This window comes from Panthera onca, chromosome E1 (genome assembly GCF_046562875.1).
Source record: "Panthera onca isolate mPanOnc1 chromosome E1, mPanOnc1 haplotype 2, whole genome shotgun sequence".
In the NCBI taxonomy this organism is placed as follows: Eukaryota; Metazoa; Chordata; class Mammalia; order Carnivora; family Felidae; genus Panthera; species Panthera onca.
Genome location: NC_138352.1, coordinates 30,428,983 through 30,450,352, shown reverse-complemented (window position 1 = coordinate 30,450,352; position 21,370 = coordinate 30,428,983). Strand labels below are relative to the sequence as shown.

The following is a 21,370-nucleotide window of genomic DNA, read 5'->3' as shown; positions in this document are numbered from 1 at the left end:
GTATCAAACTAAAGAAATCTTACAAACAATAATAAAATGACAGCCCAAGATAAACATGGACATGAACAGACATTTCACACAAAAGGAAATATAAGTGGTCAATAAACATATAAAAAGGTTGATCTCACTAATGATCAGGAAAATGCACATTAAAAGAATACACCAGCTTTCATGGCCCATCTATTGTTTGGTGTAGTCACCTTCATTAATTATCTTAGCTAGATCTTCTGGATTATCTGCTGCAGCTTCTACATGCTTGCTGCTTCACTTTGTGCTTTTACATTACAGAATTGGATGGCTTCTTTCCTTAAACCTCATGACCCAACTGCTGCTGCCTTCGAACTTTTCTTCTGCAGTTTCCTCACCTCTCTCAGCTTCACAGAATAGAAGAGAGTCAGGGCCTTCCTTGCTCTGGATTAGGCCTTGGCTTAAGGGAATAGGCTGGTTTGATCTTCTATGCAGACCACAAAACTCTCTCCATATCAGCAATAAGGCTGTTTCACTTATCATTTGTGTGTTCCCTGGAGTAGTACTTTTAATTTCTTTGAGAACTTTTCCTTTGCATTCACAACTTGGCTGTTTGGCACAAGAGCTCTAGTTTTGGCCTGTCTTGGCTTTGGACATGCCTTCCTCACTAAGCTTAATCACATCTAGCTTTTGATTGAAAGTGAGGGAAGTGGATCCTCCTTTCACTTAGACACTTAGAGGCCATTGTAAGGGTCATTAATTGGCCTAATTTCAATACTGTTGTGTCTCAGGGAATGGGGACTCAAGGACAGGGAGAGAAACAAGAGACCAGCCAGTTGGTGGAGCAGTCAGAATACACACAACACTTACCAAAGTTCTCCATCTTATAAGGGAGTGGTTCGTGGCATCCCCAAACAATTACGACAGTAACATCAAGATCACTGATCAGGGATCACCAAAACAAATACAATAATAATGAAAAAGTTTGAAATATTGCAAGAATTATCAAAATGTGACACAGAGATACAAAGTGAGAAAACACTATTGGAAAAATGGCACCAACAGACCTGCTCGACACAGGGTTGCTACAAACCTTTAATTTGTTTAAAAAAAAAAAAAAAAAAAAAAAGAGCAACATCTGCAAAGTGCAATAAAGTGAAGTGCGATGAAACGAGGTATGCCTTGCAATGTGACGACATGAAAAAATTAAAATATAAACACCATCATACACTTTCTAAGGGTATGTATTTGTGAACACAAAGACCTAGAAAAAGGCTGGTATAATTCACACTGATAACAGCTGTTACTGCTGGGGAAGAAGAAAGGCTGACGGCTATAGTCAAGAAGGAACCTAAAGACCTGTATTCTGAAAACTGTAAAACACTAAGGAAAGAAATTCAAGATGGCATAAAGAAATGGAAAGACATTCCATGCTCATGAGTTGGAAGAACAAATACTGTTAAAATGTCTATTAGCCAAAGCAATCTACAAATTTAAAGCAATTCCTATCAAAATAACAACATAATTTTTCACAGAACTAGAACAAACAATCCTAAAATTTGTATGGAACCACAAAAGACCTCAAATACCCAGAGCAATCTTGAAAAGCTAAAAAACAAGAAGTATCACAATTCCAGATTCATTTACATTACAAAGCAGTAGTAATTAAAACAGTATAGTACCAGGCACCTGGGTGGCTCAGGCTCTTGATTTCCACTCAGGTCATGATTTCATGGTCGTGAGATCGAGCCCCACGTTGGGCTCCATGCTCGTTGGGGATTCTCTCTCTCCTTCTCTCTGCCCTTCCCCCGCTAGTGTGTGCACGGTCTCTCTCTCTCTCAAATAAACAAACATTAAAAAAAAAAAAAAAAAAGAGGGGTGCCTGCGTGGCTCAGTTGGTTAAACATTCAATTCTTGATTTTAGCTCAGGTCATGATCTCACAGTTCATGAGTCTGAGCTCTGCATCCAGCTCTGCACAGGCAGGGCAGAGCCTGCTTGGGATTCTTTCTCTCTTTCCCTCTCTCTCTGCCCCTCCCCTGCTCATGCGCTCTCTCTTCTCTCTCTCAAAATAAATAAACATTATAAAAAAAAAAAAGAGTACACGTATCATGATGAGATAAAATAAATTAAAAGCCAGAACCCCCTCCCCCCCCCGCAAAAAGGAATCTCAGCTTTACCAGGATCATGTTAATTTTTTACTAAATACTTTAAACACTTAATCTTCATAGTTGTGAAATACACAAACATATCAATAAAAATTTTTTAAATACCTGTACATCTACCACCTAACCTTATGCTTAATTTCCTAAAAAGATGAGGCACATAAAACATTACATATAAAATTGGGGCCTGTGTAACTCCTCACCCTTCTCTCCCTCCCATCTTTGAAGTAATTCGTCAAGAATTCAATGTCCATTACTCCCAAGTACGTTTTCATGTCAATTTATTTATTTATTTATTTTTTTGAGAAAGAGAGGATGCAAGGGAGAGTGGCAGCGAGTGGGGGAGAGAATCCCAAGCAGGCTCCATGCTGCCAGCACAGGGCTGGATCTCATGAACCATGAGATCATGACCTGAGCAGAAATCAAAAGTAGGATACTTAATTGACTGAGCCACCAAGACCCCCCCCCCCATATGTCTGTTTAAAACAAATGAACTTAGGGGCACCTGGGTGGCTCAGTCGGTTAAGCGTCTGACTTCGGCTCAGGTCATGATCTCGCGGTCCGTGAGTTCAAGCCCCACGTCGGGCTCTGTGCTGACAGCTCAGAGCCTGGAGCCTGTTTCAGATTCTGTGTCTCCCTCTCTCTCTGACCCTCCCCCGTTCATGTTCTGTCTCTCTCTGTCTCAAAAGTAAATAAACGTTAAAAAAACAAAACAAAAGGGGCGCCTGGGTGGCGCAGTCGGTTAAGCGTCCGACTTCAGCCAGGTCACGATCTCACGGTCAGTGAGTTCGAGCCCCGCGTCAGGCTCTGGGCTGATGGCTCAGAGCCTGGAGCCTGTTTCCGATTCTGTCTCCCTCTCTCTCTGTCCCTCCCCCGTTCATGCTCTGTCTCTCTCTGTCCCAAAAATAAATAAACGTTGAAAAAAAAAAAAAACAAACAAAAAAAAAAAAAAAACAAATGAACTTAAATACTTAAAAGTAGGTGAACACTTTCAGATTAAAAAATAAAATGTTTAAATACTTGTTGTTCTGTCATTTTGGTCTTGTTTGTTTTTTAAATGTTTACTGATTTTTGAGAAAGAGAGACAGACAGAACATAAGCATGGAAGGGGTAGAGAGAGGAGACACAGAATCCGAAGCAGGCTCCAGGCTCTGAGCTGTCAGCATAGTGTCCGACGTGGGGCTCAAACTCACGAACCATGAGATCACGACCTGAGCGGAAGTCAGACACTTAACCGACTGAGCCACCCAGGCGCTCCTATTGTTCTGTCCATTTGAAGAGTACAAGCCAGGTTTAACTAGAAATCATGTAGATATGGCCAAACTAAATCAGGTGAGTGCTTTCCTGCCAGCCAGATTCAGGAAGACAGAGATATCAAGACTTATAAACTCTGGCAAGTCCTTATTAGTGACCAGCAGTTCAATAGTAAACAGAGGCGCCAGGATTACCTTGATTCCAAAACCAAAGACCCCACAAAAAGGAGAATTACAGACCAATCTCCCTGATGAACATGGATGCAAAAATTCTCAACAAGATACCAGCAAACCAAATCCAACAATACATTAAAAGAATTATTCACCATGATCAAGTGGAATTTATTCCTGGGCTGCAGGGCTGGTTCAACATCCGCAAATCAATCAATGTGATATATCACATTAATAAAAGAAAGGGTAAGAACCACATGATCCTCTCAGTAGATGACAGAAAAAGCATTTGACAAAATACAGCATCCTTTCTTGATAAAAACCCTCAATAATGTAGGAACAGAAGGAACATACCTCAGGATCATAAACGTCATATACGAAAGATCCACAGCTAATATCCTCAATGGGGAAAAACTGAGAGCTTTCTCCCTAAGGTCAGGAACATGACAGGGATGTCTACACTCTCACCACTGTTGTTCAATGCTGTGTTAAGTCCTAGCCTCCGCAATCAGACAACAAAAAGAAATAAAAGGTATCCAAATCCCCAAGGAAGAAGTCAAACTTTCACTCTTCACAGACCACATGATAGTCTATGAGGAATACCTAAAAGACTACACCAAAAAACTGCTAAAACTGATATATGAATTCGCCAGAGTTGCAGGATATAAAATCAATGTACAGAAATCATTTCATTTCTATACACCAATAATGAAGTAGAAGGAGAAATCAAGGAATCAATCCCATTTATAACTGCATCAAAAACCATAAAATACCTAGGAATAAATTTTAGCAAAGAGGCCAAGGATCTGTATGCTGAAAACTACAGAAAGTTTATGAAAGAAATTGAAGAAGATACAAAGAAATGGAAAAACGTTCCATGCTCATGGATTGGAAAAAAAAATATTGACTTTTTTTTTAAGTTTACTTATTTTGAGAGAGAGAAAATGCATGAGCAGGGGAGGGGCAGAGAGAGAGAGAGAGAGAGAGACAGAATCCGGAGCAGGTTCCGTACTGTCAGCACAGAGTCCGATGCAGGGCTCTAACTCACAAAACACGAGATCATGACCTGAGCTGAAGTCAGACGCTTACCTGACTAAGCCACCCAGGCACCCCAGAACAAATACTGTTCAGTGTTGATACGACTCAAAGCAATCTATACATTCAATGTCAATCCCTATCAAAATAACACCAGCATTCTTCACAGAGCTAAACAACTCTAAAATGTGTATGAATCCAGAAAAGACCCTGAACAGCCAAAGCAATCCTGAAAAAGAAAACCAAAGCTGGAGGCATTACAATTCCAGACTTCAAGCTGCATTACAAAGCTGTAATCATCAAAACAGTACTGGCACAAAAACAGACCTACAGATCAATGGAACAGAATAGAGGACCCAGAAATGGACCCACAAATATATGGCCAACTAATCTTTGACAAAGCAGGAAAGAATATCCAATGGAAAAACGACAGTCTCTTTAACAAATGGTGTTGGGAAAACTGGACAGCAACATGCAGAAGAATGGAACAAGTCCACTTTCTTACACCATACACAAAAATAAATTCAAAATGGATGAAAGACCTAAACATAAGACAGAAAACCATCAAAATCCTACAGAAGAAAACAGGCAGCAACCTCTTTGACCTTGGCCAGAGCAACTTCTTACTAAACAAGTCTCCAGAGACAAGGAAAATAAAAACAAAAATGAACTATTGGGACCTCATCAAGATAAAAAGCTTCTGCACAGCAAAGGAAACAAACCCCAAACTAAAAGGCAACTGACAGGATGGGAGAAGATATTTGCAAATGATATATCAAATAAAGGGTTATATCCAAAATCTGTAAAGAACTTATCAAACTCAACATCCAAAACACAAATAATCCAGTGAAGAAATGGGCAACAGACATGAAAAAACACTTTTACAAGGAAGACATCCACATGACTAACAGACATGAAAAGATGCTCAACATCACTCACCATCAGGGAAATACAAATCAAAACCACAACGAGATACCACTTCACACCTGTCAGAATGGCTAAAATGAACAACTTGGAAAACAACAGATGTTGCCGAGGATGCAGAGATAGGGGAACACTTTTGCACTGCTGGTGGGAATGCAAACTGGTGCAGCCACTCTGGAAAACAGTATGGAGGTTCCTCAAAAAGTTAAAAATGCCCTATGACCCAGAATTGCACTACTAGATATTTATCCAAAGGATACAAAAATGCTGATTTTAAGGGGCACATGCACCCCAGTGTTTATAGTGGCTCTAGCAACAATAGCCAAATTATGGAAAAAGCCCAAATGTCCATTGACTGATGAATGGAGTAAGAAGATGTGGTATATATACACAATGGAATACTATTCAGTGACCAAAAAGAATGAAATCTTGCCATTTGCAATATGGATGGAACTAGAATGTATTAGGATAAGAGAAATAAGTCATTCAGAGAAAGATAAATACCTTATGATTTCACTCCTATGTGGAATTTAAGAAACAAAACAGATGAACATAGGGAAAGGGAAAAAAATATGATAAAGACAGAGAGGGAGACAAATCATAAGAGACTCAATACAGAGAACAAATACGGTTGCTGGAGGGGTGTTGTGTAGGGGGATGGGCTAAATGGATGATGGGTATTAAGGAGGGCACTTGTTGGGATGAGCACTGGTTTTATATGTAAGTGATGAATCACTAAATTCTACTTCTGAAACCATTATTACACTATATGTTAACTTTGATTTAAATAAAACATTTTTTTAATTAAAAAAATTAGTGAACAGCAGCCAAATGCAAATGAGATGGATGTGCACATTGGACAGGAGCCTTCTCAGTTCTTTAAGCTAAATCATGACTTTGAAGAAACAATCCTGAGAAACACAGACATGGTTCTGAAGAAGGTAATGAACAACCAGGAGATCTCCTGGTGATGACAGAGGGAAAAGCATTAAGATCAGGGAGAAAATACCTTGTAGGAGACTTGTTGATCTGGTAATAAGGATTTAATCACAAATGAGACATTAAGAAAAAATAAAGACCAAAAAAATGACAAAAATAAACATCAAGAGTATCACAGCACTGTTCTATCAAAACCTTAACATTAAAAAAAAAAAAAAAAAAAAAAAACCCTACATGTGAGGAGAAAATAGCTTAAAAATGAAAGGAAAAGAACGTAAAGAACAAAGCTTCTAGCCTCAGATGTTTGTATTTTAAAAAAATTTTTTAACACTTTTTATTTATTATTTTTGAGAGACAAAGAGAGACAGAGCATGAGTGGGGGAGGGGCAGAGAGAGAGGGAGACACAGTATCTGAGGCAGGCTCCAGTATCTGAAGCACGCTCCAGGCTCTGAGCCGTCCGCACAGATGCTACATGGGGCTCAAACCCACCAACTGTGAGATCATGACCTCAGCCAAAGTTGGACACTTAACCGAATGAACCCCCCAGGCACCCCCAGATATTTTAAAATAGAGAGAATGATATACAAATCTAGAAATGGACAGTGGACAATCTTGCTCAAAAGAAGCAGGTAAAGATGCAAAAAAAAAAAAAAGATGCAAAGTCGTATCATTGCAGAGAAAAACTACTCTTAGTCATCTGGAGGATAAGAAAGGTTCATTCTCAAAAGAGAACCAAACTGACTGACAGTGGGAAGACCCACTGGAAATGGAAACCTTAAGCTCAAGAGTTGACGGAAGACTGCCAAAGGAGAATGCTCAATACTCCCTCACCTTGCTGACAAGGTCACTGCTTAAAATAAAACAACAAAAAGGCGCCTAGATTTATGCCCAACCTATGAGAAAGGGCTAACTGCTGAAGTGGCAGTGAACAGATGCACTGGGGAATGAGGACTGGACACGTGAGTGCTAACTATAAGCAAGGTGGCGAGGGGCATCACCTTGGATTTTCTAACAGGAAATAAGACAATGAATGACAGACAGTAGGACACAAAACTCAAGGAAAATCCAGAGAAAAAGTATCCAATTCTAAGACCTCAGATAAAAATGATTAAAAACTCTGGAAGACACTAAATACAGTAACTTGGGAGTATGAGAGAGGCAATCTCCAAAAAACAAAAGGCAGTGGAGCTTAGGTGAGCACAAGTTGCCAAACAACAAACATGGAAAACAGATAAAGAGTAAATTACTAATGATTAATGTAAGAGAATGAACATCAAAAATATAAAAATCTAGAAGACTAATATCAGGCATGGAAAATGTCGATGATCAGCTATCAAGCAAAAAGGAAAAAATCAATATGACTACAAAGGGAATAACAAAAATAAAGTCCCTACCCAGAAAGGATTAGAAGAAAATACACAAAATGTCAAAAATGACTGAGTTTAGGTGGTAGACTGTGGGCAACCTCTTTTCTTACTCTACTTTGCTAATTTTCTTTGGTGAATATAAATTGTATAAAATCTAATGAAGGAAAGGTTAAAGTCCAGAGTAAACGGGCTTATCAAAAATGCTAATGGCTTTGTTTTTAAGTGTTTGGAGCAACACTGCTTTGGGAAGAGAAGCAAGAAAAAGGACAGAACTGTTGCTCTTTTGTGCTATTCTAATAACTGACAGTAGAGCAGCTATTATTACATAAGAACTAAAACCCAAGAGGGCACCTGGGTGGCTCAGTCAGTTGACAGCTCAGAGCCTGGAGCCTGATTCAGATTCTGTGTCTCCCTGGCTCCCTGCCCCTCCCCCACTCACACTGTCTCTCTCAGTCTCTCAAAAATAAATACACATTAAAAAAAATTAAAAAAAACAAAAACAAAAACCTAAAACCTAAAACCCAAGATAGATGACAACAGCGAGAATCAGTTTTAATAGACTTAAATCTTCTAGTCCAAAATTACACCTGGTTGCACTGGACTCATACTCAGCTATGAGTTCACACTTAAACAATAATCTCTAAATCAGGTAAGCTCTAGAAAATTGCAGGGGAGTAAAGTTCCTTAAAGTCTTGAGAGGGACTAATCCTGTGCTGATTTTATAAGAGGAAAAGAGAATTTCCAAACCACAGATTAAAAAGATCAATGTTGGGGTGCCTGGGTGGTTCAGTCGTTAAGTGTCCAACTCTCGATTTCAGCTCAGGTCATGATCTCACAGTTCAATTCGTGAGATTGAGCCCTGCATCAGGCTCTGCACTGACAGCACAGAGCCTGCTTGGGATTCTCTCTCTCCTGCTCTCTCTGCCTCTTCCCAGCTTGCATGCACATGCTCTTTCTCTCTCTCTCAAAATATAAATAAACTAAAAAAAAAAAAAAAAAAAAAAAAAAAGGAAAGAAAGAGGAAAAGATGATCAATGTCATTCTCTGAAATTAAAAACAAAAACCAAAAAACTTCTCAGAATCTATGATCTTTTAAGAAACTAAGTCTTTCCCATAAGAAATGACAAGAGCTTACACTAATCTCTTTCTTTTTTAATAGGGTCACCAGACCAAGAAATTCAAAGAATACCACAGACGGTGTTCTACCTCAAGTTTATTTATTAAAGCATATAATCTAGTTTCTCATGACAACAAAATTAAATGTGGACCTGAAAACAGAATAAGACTAATAATTCATGGATTTTAAGATTTACCAACAAGATAAGGATGCAGAAGCCATGCATACCGAAGTGAGGAGTATAGCTAAAATGTTTAAAGGCAGAGTTAAGATAAAATCAACTCAACAGGCTGAAATAGTCTTGAAACCAACAGGATGTAAACTGATAGGGACAAATAAAAAGGTAACTTCTTTAAAGTGCCTCAAGTACAAGATGAGAAAGATTGTTTTGACGGGTGCAGTTCGTAGGAAAAAGCCCCGGATAGTTAGGTTGACTAGAAGAGTAATACAATACTATGAAATAGCTAGAACAGAGACTAGAGTAACAGTCCTGCCATACTCTCCATCTGGAATCTACACCTCACCTTATGTAGGGCATTTTGAGACTGGAAAGAATCTAGAGGACGAAGACCAGAAAGTCATGACACATAAAGAAAGTGGGCATAGGCTGCCCATCCCTTCACCAGAAGGTTCACTGTGTGAATAAGGAAAGGACTTAATGTTGTTCTAAGAGGTACACAGTAACCAACAGAAATTACTAGAAAGCACTTTCTGCTCAACATGAGGAAATATTCAAACACAAGACCGACCACTTCATAAATAGTTCTTGTGCCATCACTAGGAAATGTTCAGGCAGAGCCAAATGACCATTGGAAACTTTGCCAAAAGGCCTGCAGCACTGGGCAGGAGGTTGGTCTAGATAACCTCTAAGGTCCTCCTTCCAACCACAAGAGCTTTGAACTTGGGAATAAGGAGACTGAAGCTGCTTACGCTGAATCACTCAAGAATAGCAAGAATTCTTACTGAAGAATGGTCTAGTACAGCATATCCCAAACTATGTTCTTGAATGCTGGCAGAGGGATTAGGAACACAGGCCTCAGTTAGACTGGCCTTCAAATCCCAGCCTTGCTGCTTACCTAGCTGTGGGACCCTGGGCAAGCTTCTCAACCTCTCAGCACCTTAGTTTCCTCATCAGTAAAACAAACGATGAATATTCTTCCCTCACAGCATTGTTCAAAGGGTAAACTGACTACCTAACAGAATGACCAGCACATAATAAGCATTTATCAAGTGATATCTTTTATTACTGTTGGTATTAAGAAGAAATAACTTGACACCTGGTATAGCTCCAGGAGTTAAGATGCTTATTACGATGTGCCCATTCTCCCAAGAGGCTAGGCCACTTAGATGACTACCTGGAATATGGAGAACACCAGATAATGATAACAACACATTTATTGGGCACTTAACTATATGTCAGTCATACCACTCTAAGAACTGTAACATTTTAATAAAGCTTCTCAATAACCCTATAAGAAGTACTGTTATATGCCTTTCCAGAAGACGAAACGGAGGGTTAGAGGCTAAATAACTTGCCCAAGGTCACGCTTCAGAAAGTAACAGGTCAGGCTTCAGAACCCATGCTCTTAACCATGACTATAACAGCTCTCAATCCTGACTGACTGTACATGTTTAGAATTACCTGCAGAGACACAAAAGAAAGAATGATCTCTGGGACCTTTATAACCCCCCCTCCCATTCCGACTTCAATTGATCTGGGATAGGCAGCAGGGTTCTCCAGAGTTCAGCAACACTATCCTAGGGCATGCCACCTCCTAGAGGAAAAACAAGTTGTAATGAACAACTTGCTCCGGCTGACATGCCAAGCAGATCGACTGCTTTTTAGAAATATCTTTAGAACCATGAGATCAGGACTGCTTTTCCAAAAACAAACAAACAAACAAGACAAACAAAAAACAAAAAACAAAAACCACCCACGGGGCACCTGGGTGGCTTAGTCAGTTAAGTGTCCGACTTCAGCTCAGGTCATGATTTCACGTTCATGGTTCGAGCCCCACATCAGGCTCCGTGCTGACAGCTCAGAGCCTGGAGCCTGCTTCAGATTCTGTGTCTCCCTCTCTCTCTGCTCCTCCCCCACTCATGTTCTGTCCCTCTCTCTCTTTCTCTCTCTCTTTCTCTCAAAAATAAACATTAAAAAAATTAAAAAAAAAAAAAAAAAAAACTACCTACAACTTTTTATTTATTTATTTAAAACTTAACCCTGAAAGTGATCCTTTTCAGGTAGGTGTCATTTTCCTACTTTATAGACAAGGAGACAGACATAAAAAGATTCAGTAACTTGACCACATTCACAAGGAAATGAATACTGAATTCTAGGAGGGCTTAGGACCCTAAAGAGCTCCAACAGAGTTGGGAGAGAAATTTGAGTGTATGATTAGGGCTGCTTTACGGAGGAAGTGACATCTGAGCTGGACAAAGCATGGCATAAGAAAGGGTTAATCAGCAGAGTGAAAAGCATGAATAAGAGACAAGATATCACAAGAAATGTTCACAGGACTATAAGTAAACAGGTGGTGAAACTATGGTGCTTAAAGGTGGAATTGTGAGAGCAGCCGCAGAGCTCTACTTCAGCCCAGACTGTACATGCACATGAATTCCAGGCTGCACAGCTGTCCTTGGCCTTCAAAGGAGTTTTCCTAAAACAGAAAGCCACTCAAGCGGATGCCTGGAAACCCAGTCGACAAGGGAAGCAAGGTCATATTTCCAACTTGAACTCATGATGCAGAAAAAGAGTAAAGCAGTATCCAAAGTTGAGCTCTGCATCCAAGCTACGGTGTCCACTGGGATGGACTCAGGAGGTTTGAGTTTATGGCATCATACATATTATAAGGCAACAGAGCAGAGTAATTAAGAGCAAGGCTTTAGAGTCAGAGAAACCTGGGTTCATACCCTGATTCCACTTATCACTAGCTGCGTAAGACTGGGAATTTATTAAATTTCTTTGAGCCTGTTACCTTCTTTATAAAATAGGGATAAAAATATATTCCTTAGAAGGTTGTTGTGAGAAACAAATAAGAAAGGAGTATGTAATATGCTAATTAACATAGTGCCTGGTAAGAGAGCAAGCTCCCAAAAAATAGTAGCTATTCTTTCATTCATTCAACATGCTTTTATTAACCAAGTAAACCTAGAGAAACTCTCAGCAAAGTGGTGAACTTTAAAATGCATCCAGAGGGATGTCTATTAAGCCCTTCACAAATACCCAAATTTGCAAATACAAGAGAGGGAAACTTTCTGCATTGAGTGGAATAATACAGGTTGCGAACTAAAAAAGTAGTACTTTTTCCTGTTATTCATAAATTGCTTTGGAAGACTGGGGCAGATTACTATATATAATTCATGGTGAGTTTTAGGAAGCAAAATATTTACCCTAACAAAACATAAAAATAGAATTACAAGCCTGTATCAACAGATGTATTAATGGCTTTCCCTACCAATCCCAGTATCCCTCTGACTCCCCTAAAAAAAAAGTGGCACTGTGATACACTTCCACTACATTTACAGGCAAGGAGAAGTTAACACTTCCAGGATAAAAGCAGAAAATCAGTAAGAGTCTGTAGAAGTGTAGGTTCTAATCTCAGCTCTGCCATTAACTGGGTGACCTTCACTGGGCTTTCTCAAACAAGATCATCTTTTTTTTCCAGCTATAACATCTGAGACATAGCTAACAGCAACTCAACTTTAAACAGGTCACTTCAGACACGGAGCTTTCACAAGTCCCTTCCTTTGGGAGTGTTTGGATGAGGACTGGGCATGCAAGGCAAGGCCAGAAGCACAAGGCCATGACAGGGAAAGGTCATTCTCTGGGGAAATGCAGAAAAATGCCCCCCAAACACCGCGTACCTTTCTTCATCATGTCTCGGTCCAAGGCTACATTTCTTTGGGCAAGATTTACTTCTGATCGAAAATGGAAGCGCTTGGCTCGCTGTTCTTTCTTTTCAATTGCTTCCTACAAGGTACAGAAAAGGCCAAAAAAGTGACACGTGGAGAAGGAAAGTTAAATCACAAATGCAACATAACGATTCAGTGACAACCCTGAAGTAAATCAGAAAAAATAGGCAACATCATGCCTTTAATAATTTTTGCAGAGAACTGGCTATTGACAATGACTGGGAGAGTGTACGCTACCACTGCTATAATTTGCAATCACCTCCATGATTCAGTGCCTATCACTATGTCTGGGGCATAGTAGGAATTCAGTGAATATTTGACTCAATGAGTAATGAATGTTTTAGTTCTCTGACATTTTATTTATTATTTGGAATCATGCAAACAAATTACAACTGAACAATCTCCCTCCAATCTTCCAGGTGCAGAAACTGAGGTATAAAAAAGTCAAAAGGTTTGTTGGAGATACTTTGGCTAGTGGGGGGAATAGATCTGATGTTGGTTCTATTTCTAGAGGCCCCACAACCACCACCCCCATTTCACATCATCTGTGAGCATGGTAATCACACCTATCACATTATGTCTGCCTGAGCAGTGCACTCCCTAAAGCATTTTCCCTGTTTAAAAATAACACCAAAGCAAAGAAACTCTCTCCTCTATTCTAGGCTTGTGTCCATGGAATTGCCAGTTTTCATCTGTAAGTGACAAGCAGCACTGATACTTCACTGAAAAGCAAAATAATCAGCTTCATAAATTTTTCTCCAAGAGCTAAAATAAATCCAGATCCAGGAACTCTTCACTCATTGTATATTGACTTTGCCACCCTGGCTGAAGGTCTGACTACAAGAAAGCTTGTGGGGATTGGTGAAGCAGCAACACTTTGTTACTCCCCAATAGTTATGCTAATTTTCTTCAAGGGCTGCAAACAACTAACCTATCTTCCCTTAGTAACCTTAAGTACCAATTCTGGGGCTACCATCTTTTCCCCCACACGTTTCACATAATGGCAAACTGTACAGGAGCAAGAAGAGCACAGTCTACCGCTTTTTCAGTTACAGTAAGAAAACACTTTAGTCTATTTTCTTGCCTGTCTAAAAGATGATCAGTTCCTTCTTTTGGCCTTTAAGCAATCTGAAACAGATTGAGACCCAGATAAAATATAAAAAGGTGAGCATGACATATTTATTTTTATTTTTTGTTTTTATACAGCAAATATAGTTAAATAGTACTATTATTTAGAATTACAATTCAAAATTCTATTCTAAACTTAATTGCACACATTAAAATCAGAAAGAATGTCTAAGTTGGACGTCACTAATTAAAGTGACAGATGTGTACTGTTTATAATAAGGAAAATAATAGGTTTGGCTCGGTGAGGAGTTATAGGAAAGCTGGTAATCTAGTAATAGTAATCACCAGATAAAAGGCAATACTCCCAGGTACTGAGTAATTCGGCTGACTTGGCCTTCAAAATTTAGACAGCCACATAATCAGGAAATCCTATTTTTCTAAGCCTGCAACCAGTGAAAGAATAAAGACATTTACTAACGGCCTACTATATGCCAGGTACTTTTCATGTTTGTTTCATATAAAGTGGAATCAGTATACACATTTTTAAAGAGTGGACAAAACACAAAAAAAGCATTCCCAGAGCAGAACTTTTTCCAGACATGGTTAAGCATGGGCAACTAGGTACATGGATTTTATCTTGTCATAAATGCCAGAACACAAATGCTACCTGGATGTTTTCAGGAGGCATGAAGGCATCATTGTGCAACACAAAATTTAAGTTAAGGAAATGTTCTAATCCACCAACAAAAGAAAAAAGGAGGTAAAGAATAACTGCTGTTCTACAAGTCCTGGGGACCAAGCTCATGGAGTTCACTTGCTTAGCAAAATGAATAAATTATGGTCTGTCTTACCTTGGAGGTGACATCAATTCCAGTGATGAAGCTGCCAGCCTTGTTTTCGTATCTTCTGCTTGTGTCCTAACACGAGGGGGAAGGGTGAGAAATGCTAACAGCAATTGAGGAAAAACTCATGATAAAAGATAGTTCCGTGGGGCGCCTGGGTGGCTCAGTCGGTTGAATGTCTGACTTCGGCTCAGGTCACGATCTCGCGGTTCGTGAGTTCGAGCCCCACGTCAGGCTCTGTGCTGACAGCTCAGAGCCTGGAACCTGCTTCGGATTCTGTGTCTCCCTCTCTCTCTGCTCCTCCCCAGCTCACACTCTCTCTCAAAAATAAATAAAGATTTAAAAAAAATTTTTTTTAATTAAAAATTTTTTAAAAACACCAGTTCCGCAACAGATTCCTTTGGGATAGTCATTCCTTTCAGCAATCCTTCCTCACCCTGACAACCCTTTATTATGAGGAAGCCTGTCTCAGCGACTCTGGGTAGTAAGCAATCAACCCCTCTAACAAGAAGTCTTTTCTAGACCAGATCCTGTCCCAAACCTTAACTAAGTCTATCAGCTGAAGGTATTTAGGTTAAAAAAAAAAAAAAAAATCTACAGGCTTCCATGAAAAATGTCCAAGATAAGTTAAGGCATACTCATTCATCTCCCCAACCCACACAGGACAAATTCATCATGTCATGCCACCAGGTGGAGCACAACTCCTCACCAAAATGCAGAAAGTCCAGACTCCCCTAGATCTCCTGGGAAAACAGTACAGTGCAATGAAAAGAGGATGGGACATCAAAGCCAAAGACTCAAGTCACAGCTCTGACATTCACTGATTACATGACACTGTACAACTCCTTTGGTCTCTCTGGGCTGGGTCTCCTCCATGGTATCTGCCAACCTTCCTGAACTCTTTAACTGCTCTCCCATTTGCTCTACAGAACTTAACGTTTCTCCAACAAAACAATCTTGTTTCCATCTCAGAGCCTTTGCACCTACTGTTGCCCCTGCTGGGAACACTTTCTTCCAAATCTGCACACGGTTGGTTCCTTTTTTGTCATTTAGGCTTCAGCTTAAATATCATTATCTCAGAGGAATTCCCTGACCATCCTATCCCGTTGGCTTCCCACACTGCACACCCTCCCTGTCTTCTGTATACTCTGTCCCATTAATATGTTTTACTCTCTTCATAGCACTTACCACTGCTAGAAATTCTTTGTGTCCTCCAACTGAAACATAAACTCCAGTAGAGAGTTTAATAGGGACACAAGAATTGCATGTTGCACTGAATGAGTAAAGGGATGATACCTACTTCACAACTGCAGTAATATTTAAACAATACGATATAGTAAATGGTAAAATGCCACTACGTTGTTACTAGAGTCATTATCATTTGCTGTCTTTAGTGATTTCTATCTTCACCTTTTTCCATAATTTCAGTTTAAAAGCCAGACTTGCCGACATGTGGTAAAAAGTAGTTCATGTTAGATGAGAAATTAAGTACAAGAGCCATGCAGGACTGAGACCAGCCCTAAGAACCAGACCCACCAAATCAAAAGCAAAACGCCTCTCACCAACCCCTTTGTGATAAAAGACGGACCACTGCTGGTTCGTTTACGTTTTGGTCTCACTAAGGGTCACATGCTGGGGCCACGGTGAAGGTATTATACAGAGCAGATGGAATGAGGACAAGATGCCTCTGAAGTCACAAAAGAAACACTGAGTTTCTGCTGCTGACAAGTCCAACCCTCCAAGAGAAACCGCGAGTGCTATGTTTAACAAATATCAGCTCCACCGGAGCTGAACTCAAGGGACACCTGGACACCGGCGTCACTCGACAGTTCCTTCTGTTCCCGCCTGCCCCCCCCCTCCTTTATCTCAAGCCCTCAGACAACCCCAGCCCCTCCTCACTCACCCCTTTGCACAGCCTGCCTCAGAGAAGCAGCAAAGGGGGTGTCCTCAACTACCCCCCTCCGCTCCCCCATCTTCTCCAGCCCCCTCAACACCCATTTCCGGGCGCCCTGGGGTCCCTTCTCCCGCTGCCCGTCTCTCCTCGAGCTTGGCGCCTCCGTCCCCTGAGCGCTCGCTCCCGGTGACTCCCCCAGCCCAGGCGCCGGCCGCCTCCCCCGCGGGACACTAGCTTGGCGACCTCCTCCTCACCCCCGCCCCCCGCCCGTACCGGGATCAGTTCTTTCAGTGAGCGCCGCACCGGCACAATCTCCAGCTCGCCCTCCTCCACCTCCATGGGCTCCGGCTCGCCACGCTCCAAACTGGAGTCCGTCTCAGGCGACGGGAGGCCCAGGGCCGGCCCCGCTGGGGCCTCTGCTTTCACCGACACTCGCAGGCCCCGTACGGCCGCCATAGCCGCCCGCCGGCCGCACCACCGAGAGCCCGCCTCGCACACCCGCCGGCTAGAGCGCCGCCGCCACTGGCCATAGAGCAGCCGCTGCTACTCCCTAGAGTGTCACCTGCTTCGGCTAGAAGCCCCCCCACTCAGCGCTGCCGCCCCCTGGTGGCGGGAGAAACCCAGGACAGATGGAGCGGGACCTGGTGAAGAGAAGGCGGGCTCGAATGAAGACGTGGGCGGGGCCTCCTGGAGGGGGCGGGGCCTGAAGGAGATTGGTGTAGTCCGCTCTGAGAGAATAGCTATGCCTTAAGCAGTAAACCTGTTAGAAAAGGCAATTTTACTGAGAGAGCATTACATGTCAGTGTTCCAAGTGCTTGAAATCATACAACTCTGTTGAATAGGTGCTATTATTACCATTTCACATATGAGGAAAGTGAGGCATAGAAATTTACCCAAGGGTTTATTTAAGGAATAAAACCTGAACCTGAGCCTACCGAGTCTGGCTCCAGAGCCCAGAGTGAGCCTTGGTCTATCACTTCTGGGCAATATGTAGGTTTACAACATACTTGTCTTGAGAACTTTTGTCTCTTTCAAGTCTCCCAATAATTGGTCCATTTTACATGCATAAAAATTGAGACTCCAAGAGGGCAGTGAACTGCCCAAAGCCCAGAGCTTGACCCCCAATTTCTTGACTCCCCAGGGCTCAGTCCACTGTAAATTCCTGAGCATGGTTTCTTGCAACATTTCTAACAGCCTGGTCGGGAGACAGGGAGAGTCCTCTAGGCTTCCAGAGGGCGCCACTGGTCAGTTTTTGCTTTGAGTCCTGATTTTTCACCTTTCTCCCTGTGTTACCTTGGTCTAGTTCTGGCCCCTAACTGGGCCCTATCTTCACATCTGAAGAGGGCGTAGGTGGACTCCTACGGTCTCCCAGGCCCTACCAGCTCTGATGGTGGAGGAACAAATAATTATAAACCAAGGGAGAATATGATCAGCATCAGACACACCTGGGTTCCAAACTGACTGGCTCTGCCCCTTGCACCATGTGTGACTTTGGCCAAGCCACTTAACCCTTCAAAAATCTTCAGTAAAATGGGACAATATTTCTTACCTCCCCTCAAAGGAGATTGTGAGGGTTAAATGATGTATGTAGATGCAGGACCCAACGGAAGGGGTACACACATCAAAGTTTTTCTTAAATGTGGGCTGTATCGCAGCACGAACACAAGGTGGGGCTCTTTAGAGGGCTAGTTTTGCTTGGTGACAATAGTTACAACATTGGATTGAATGCATGGAATGCATATGCATGCATTTTTAAGAACATTTCAAAGACATTTTTTGCTTGGAGTGGCCAGCTTTGGATGACAGTTACAGACCCCACCGTTACACTTATTTTTAGGCCTGAAGGGGAGAGGGATGGGGAGAGGAGAAAGCAATCCTTCCTCAACTTTGGCCTCAGGAGGCCAGCACATAAAGCTGGGTAAGCCCTCCCCGCTCAGCATAGGAGTCTTCTTGCTTGAGGATCCAGGCATTGCAGTTCAGCACAGTTCAGAGGAAAACCAGTCCCCTGGCGGAGCTCTAGCTGGCAGGAGAATTAGGAATCCAGAGCAAGCCAGGACATCAGGTAAACATCAAGTTCCTAGACTCCTACCAGGAAAGCCCTTTGTGCCTATCCTTTTTGGGTTCACATAATTTATCCCCACCTCACCACCTTCACTTCGGTCCTCAGTGTTAGCCTGCTGTGGTGGAGCCACAGAATTAGGAGGGGTAAAGAATAATTTTCAAAAAAGTCAAAAAACATGACTTACGTATAAAATGAACACATGTCAAAGTTTTTATTCACTGGTTAATGAATGAGGACATCAATAAGATATTAAAACTAGTTCAAAAGAGAATTTGAGAATGAATACAGAGTTGGTCAAAGGAACACTGAAATGAACTTAACAAGACAGGTTAATGCCCCACAAGGCAAGAAAGTGCAACCTTTGCGGTTCCATTTTCTACCAGGCAGAAAATATCTATATTGCTATTGGACAAGAATTATTTACTCATTATAAGTCTCCTATAAATTAGCCTCTACACTTACAGAGTTGTAAAATACCCTAATCAAAAGTAAGTCAGAAGTCAAGCAAAGATACACATCCCTAGAAAATCAGATGCTCGCCAGCTGGAACTGGCAGGTTGGACAACACCTGACACTACACTGAGAGGACATCAGCGTAGTTCTTTTTCCTATTCCTTTTTCCTATGTCCAAGTCTGGATGATTTTTTATTGACAGAGGAAACCAGGGAAGTGGGACATTGGGACAGACAGGATAGGGAGTTCCACGAAGGAAGTGATCAAGTGGCAAATGTGGTGGAACTTGGCTTGGGTCTAGAGGTTTGTTGACTGTTGGTGACCTTGAGGAGACCAATGTCCATGAAGGGGAAGGTAGATTAATGGCGCAATGTGAGAAGTTATGGACGACTCTTTTGAAAAGTTTGTGAAGGGGCGCCTGGGTGGCGCAGTCGGCTAAGCGTCCGACTTCAGCCAGGTCACGATCTCGCGGTCCGTGAGTTCGAGCCCCGCGTCAGGCTCTGGGCTGATGGCTCAGAGCCTGGAGCCTGTTTCCGATTCTGTGTCTCCCTCTCTCTCTGCCCCTCCCCCGTTCATGCTCTGTCTCTCTCTGTGCCAAAAATAAATAAAAAACGTTGAAAAAAAAAATTTAAAAAAAAAAAAAAAGTTTGTGAAGATGGAGGCTAGGAGACAAGGGAGGATATTAACAGGGTCTTCTATGGAATTCACTTTCTTTTTTTTCTTTGACTGAAGTTGGCCACACCCTTTCCTTTCTTTCTCTCCCATTCAGGGATGAGGGGAATAAAAATAATAGAAGCATACCTCTCCTAGGGTAACAAAAGGAAGAGCCATTAAAAGGCAATATAAGCTTCTAAGGTGAAATCAAATGCTACCCGAGAACTGGTAACATGGCCCACTGACCTGATGTGATGCCTATTCAGAGATGTTCTTTAATGCTGTTTTAAATTGGGCAAACATAACCTCATGCTCCACACCCCCAAGTTCATGTCTATCCTTGGAACATGTACAGGTCATTAGTTAAGGAAAAATTTCCACGGTTAAAAGAAAGGTCATGAGGCAGCTGGCCCTGGTGACGGGGTTGTATCCATGTCCCCCAACCTGCTACACAGCTAAAGTCTTGAAAGGACTATCATCCCTCATTTTCTCCATCTGACTTGACCATTCAGCCTCATGGACACTGATGGCAACTCCCTAGTTCTTGAAACTGCACACACTCTTCCATTATAAAGCCACACTTGGTTTTTCTTTTTCACCTTCCCTGCCCCTCCTGCTCCAATGCCTTTTTGGGTTCTTCCTCTGTATCCAGTCCTCCATGGGTCAATCCTAGACCCTCTTTCTTCTCACCCCATGCTCACACTCTAGGCCATCTTATCACATCCATGGCTTCCAGTTCCACTGCCAACCATACTCCAAGGACACCCACATCTCCATCTCTGGTTCTCCCCTCTCCTCCAAGCTCCAGATCCACATGTCTAACTACCTACTGCACATCTTCCCTTGAATATCTTAAGGCACCTCTGCTTCCTACGTCTCCCTCATGTCCGTCTGCTTCTTTGCATCCTCTTGGCTACTGCTCCTCAGCTTATTTCCATCCCAGCTATCATTGTATCCTATCTTGTCTGGACACTGCAGTGGCCTTCCCCCCTCCCCCCCGCCTCGATTTCTCCATTTTTCTGATTTCTTCACCCTCATGCCTCCTCTACACTGTAGCCAGACTGATCCTTTCGATACACATTATCCAGGTCTGCCTCCCCTCCAGCTTCACTTTGCACTGTTCTCCTCACTCCTAACATCTCCACTTCAGTTGGTAAGCACCATGCTCCCTCTTACCACAGGATTCTTGCACAACCGGATCTCTGTTTGGAGCTTTCTTTCCTCCCCCTTGGCCTAGTTAGTTCTTCCTCAACTTCAGATCTCAGCTGGAACCTCCTTTTCTCTGGGAAACCTCCCTAACTACTCTTAGAAAGCCACCACCACAAGCCTTTCCTATACAGCACTCATGTCAGTTCAAAATCATCCACACACATGCGTGGCAACTTGATTAATGTCTGTTGCCTGCAACAGACTGTGAGAGCCATGAGAGCAGGAATAGTGTTGATTTAGCTGAGTGTCTAAGTCAGTGTCTAGTTATAGAAGGCCCTGGACATATACTGAAACGATGGATGGATTGATGGATGGATGGATGGGTGAATGGATGGACAT

General features: G+C 42.0%; 1 protein-coding gene across 1 annotated transcript in view; it reads right to left on the bottom strand.

Moving 5' to 3' along the window:
• The window catches only part of NCBP3 (nuclear cap binding subunit 3), a 33,214-nt gene extending 16,067 nt beyond the window's left edge, over positions 1 to 17,147 (bottom strand). The window contains exons 1-3 of the mRNA XM_060647003.3: positions 16,927 to 17,147; positions 14,769 to 14,834; positions 12,802 to 12,907 (exon numbers count right to left, since the gene is read on the bottom strand). Coding sequence (XP_060502986.1) covers positions 12,802 to 12,907; positions 14,769 to 14,834; positions 16,927 to 17,109 — 355 coding nt within the window. The 5' untranslated portion in view covers positions 17,110 to 17,147. The remainder of the gene's footprint in view (positions 1 to 12,801; positions 12,908 to 14,768; positions 14,835 to 16,926) is intronic.
• Positions 17,148 to 21,370: the final 4,223 nt, after the last annotated feature.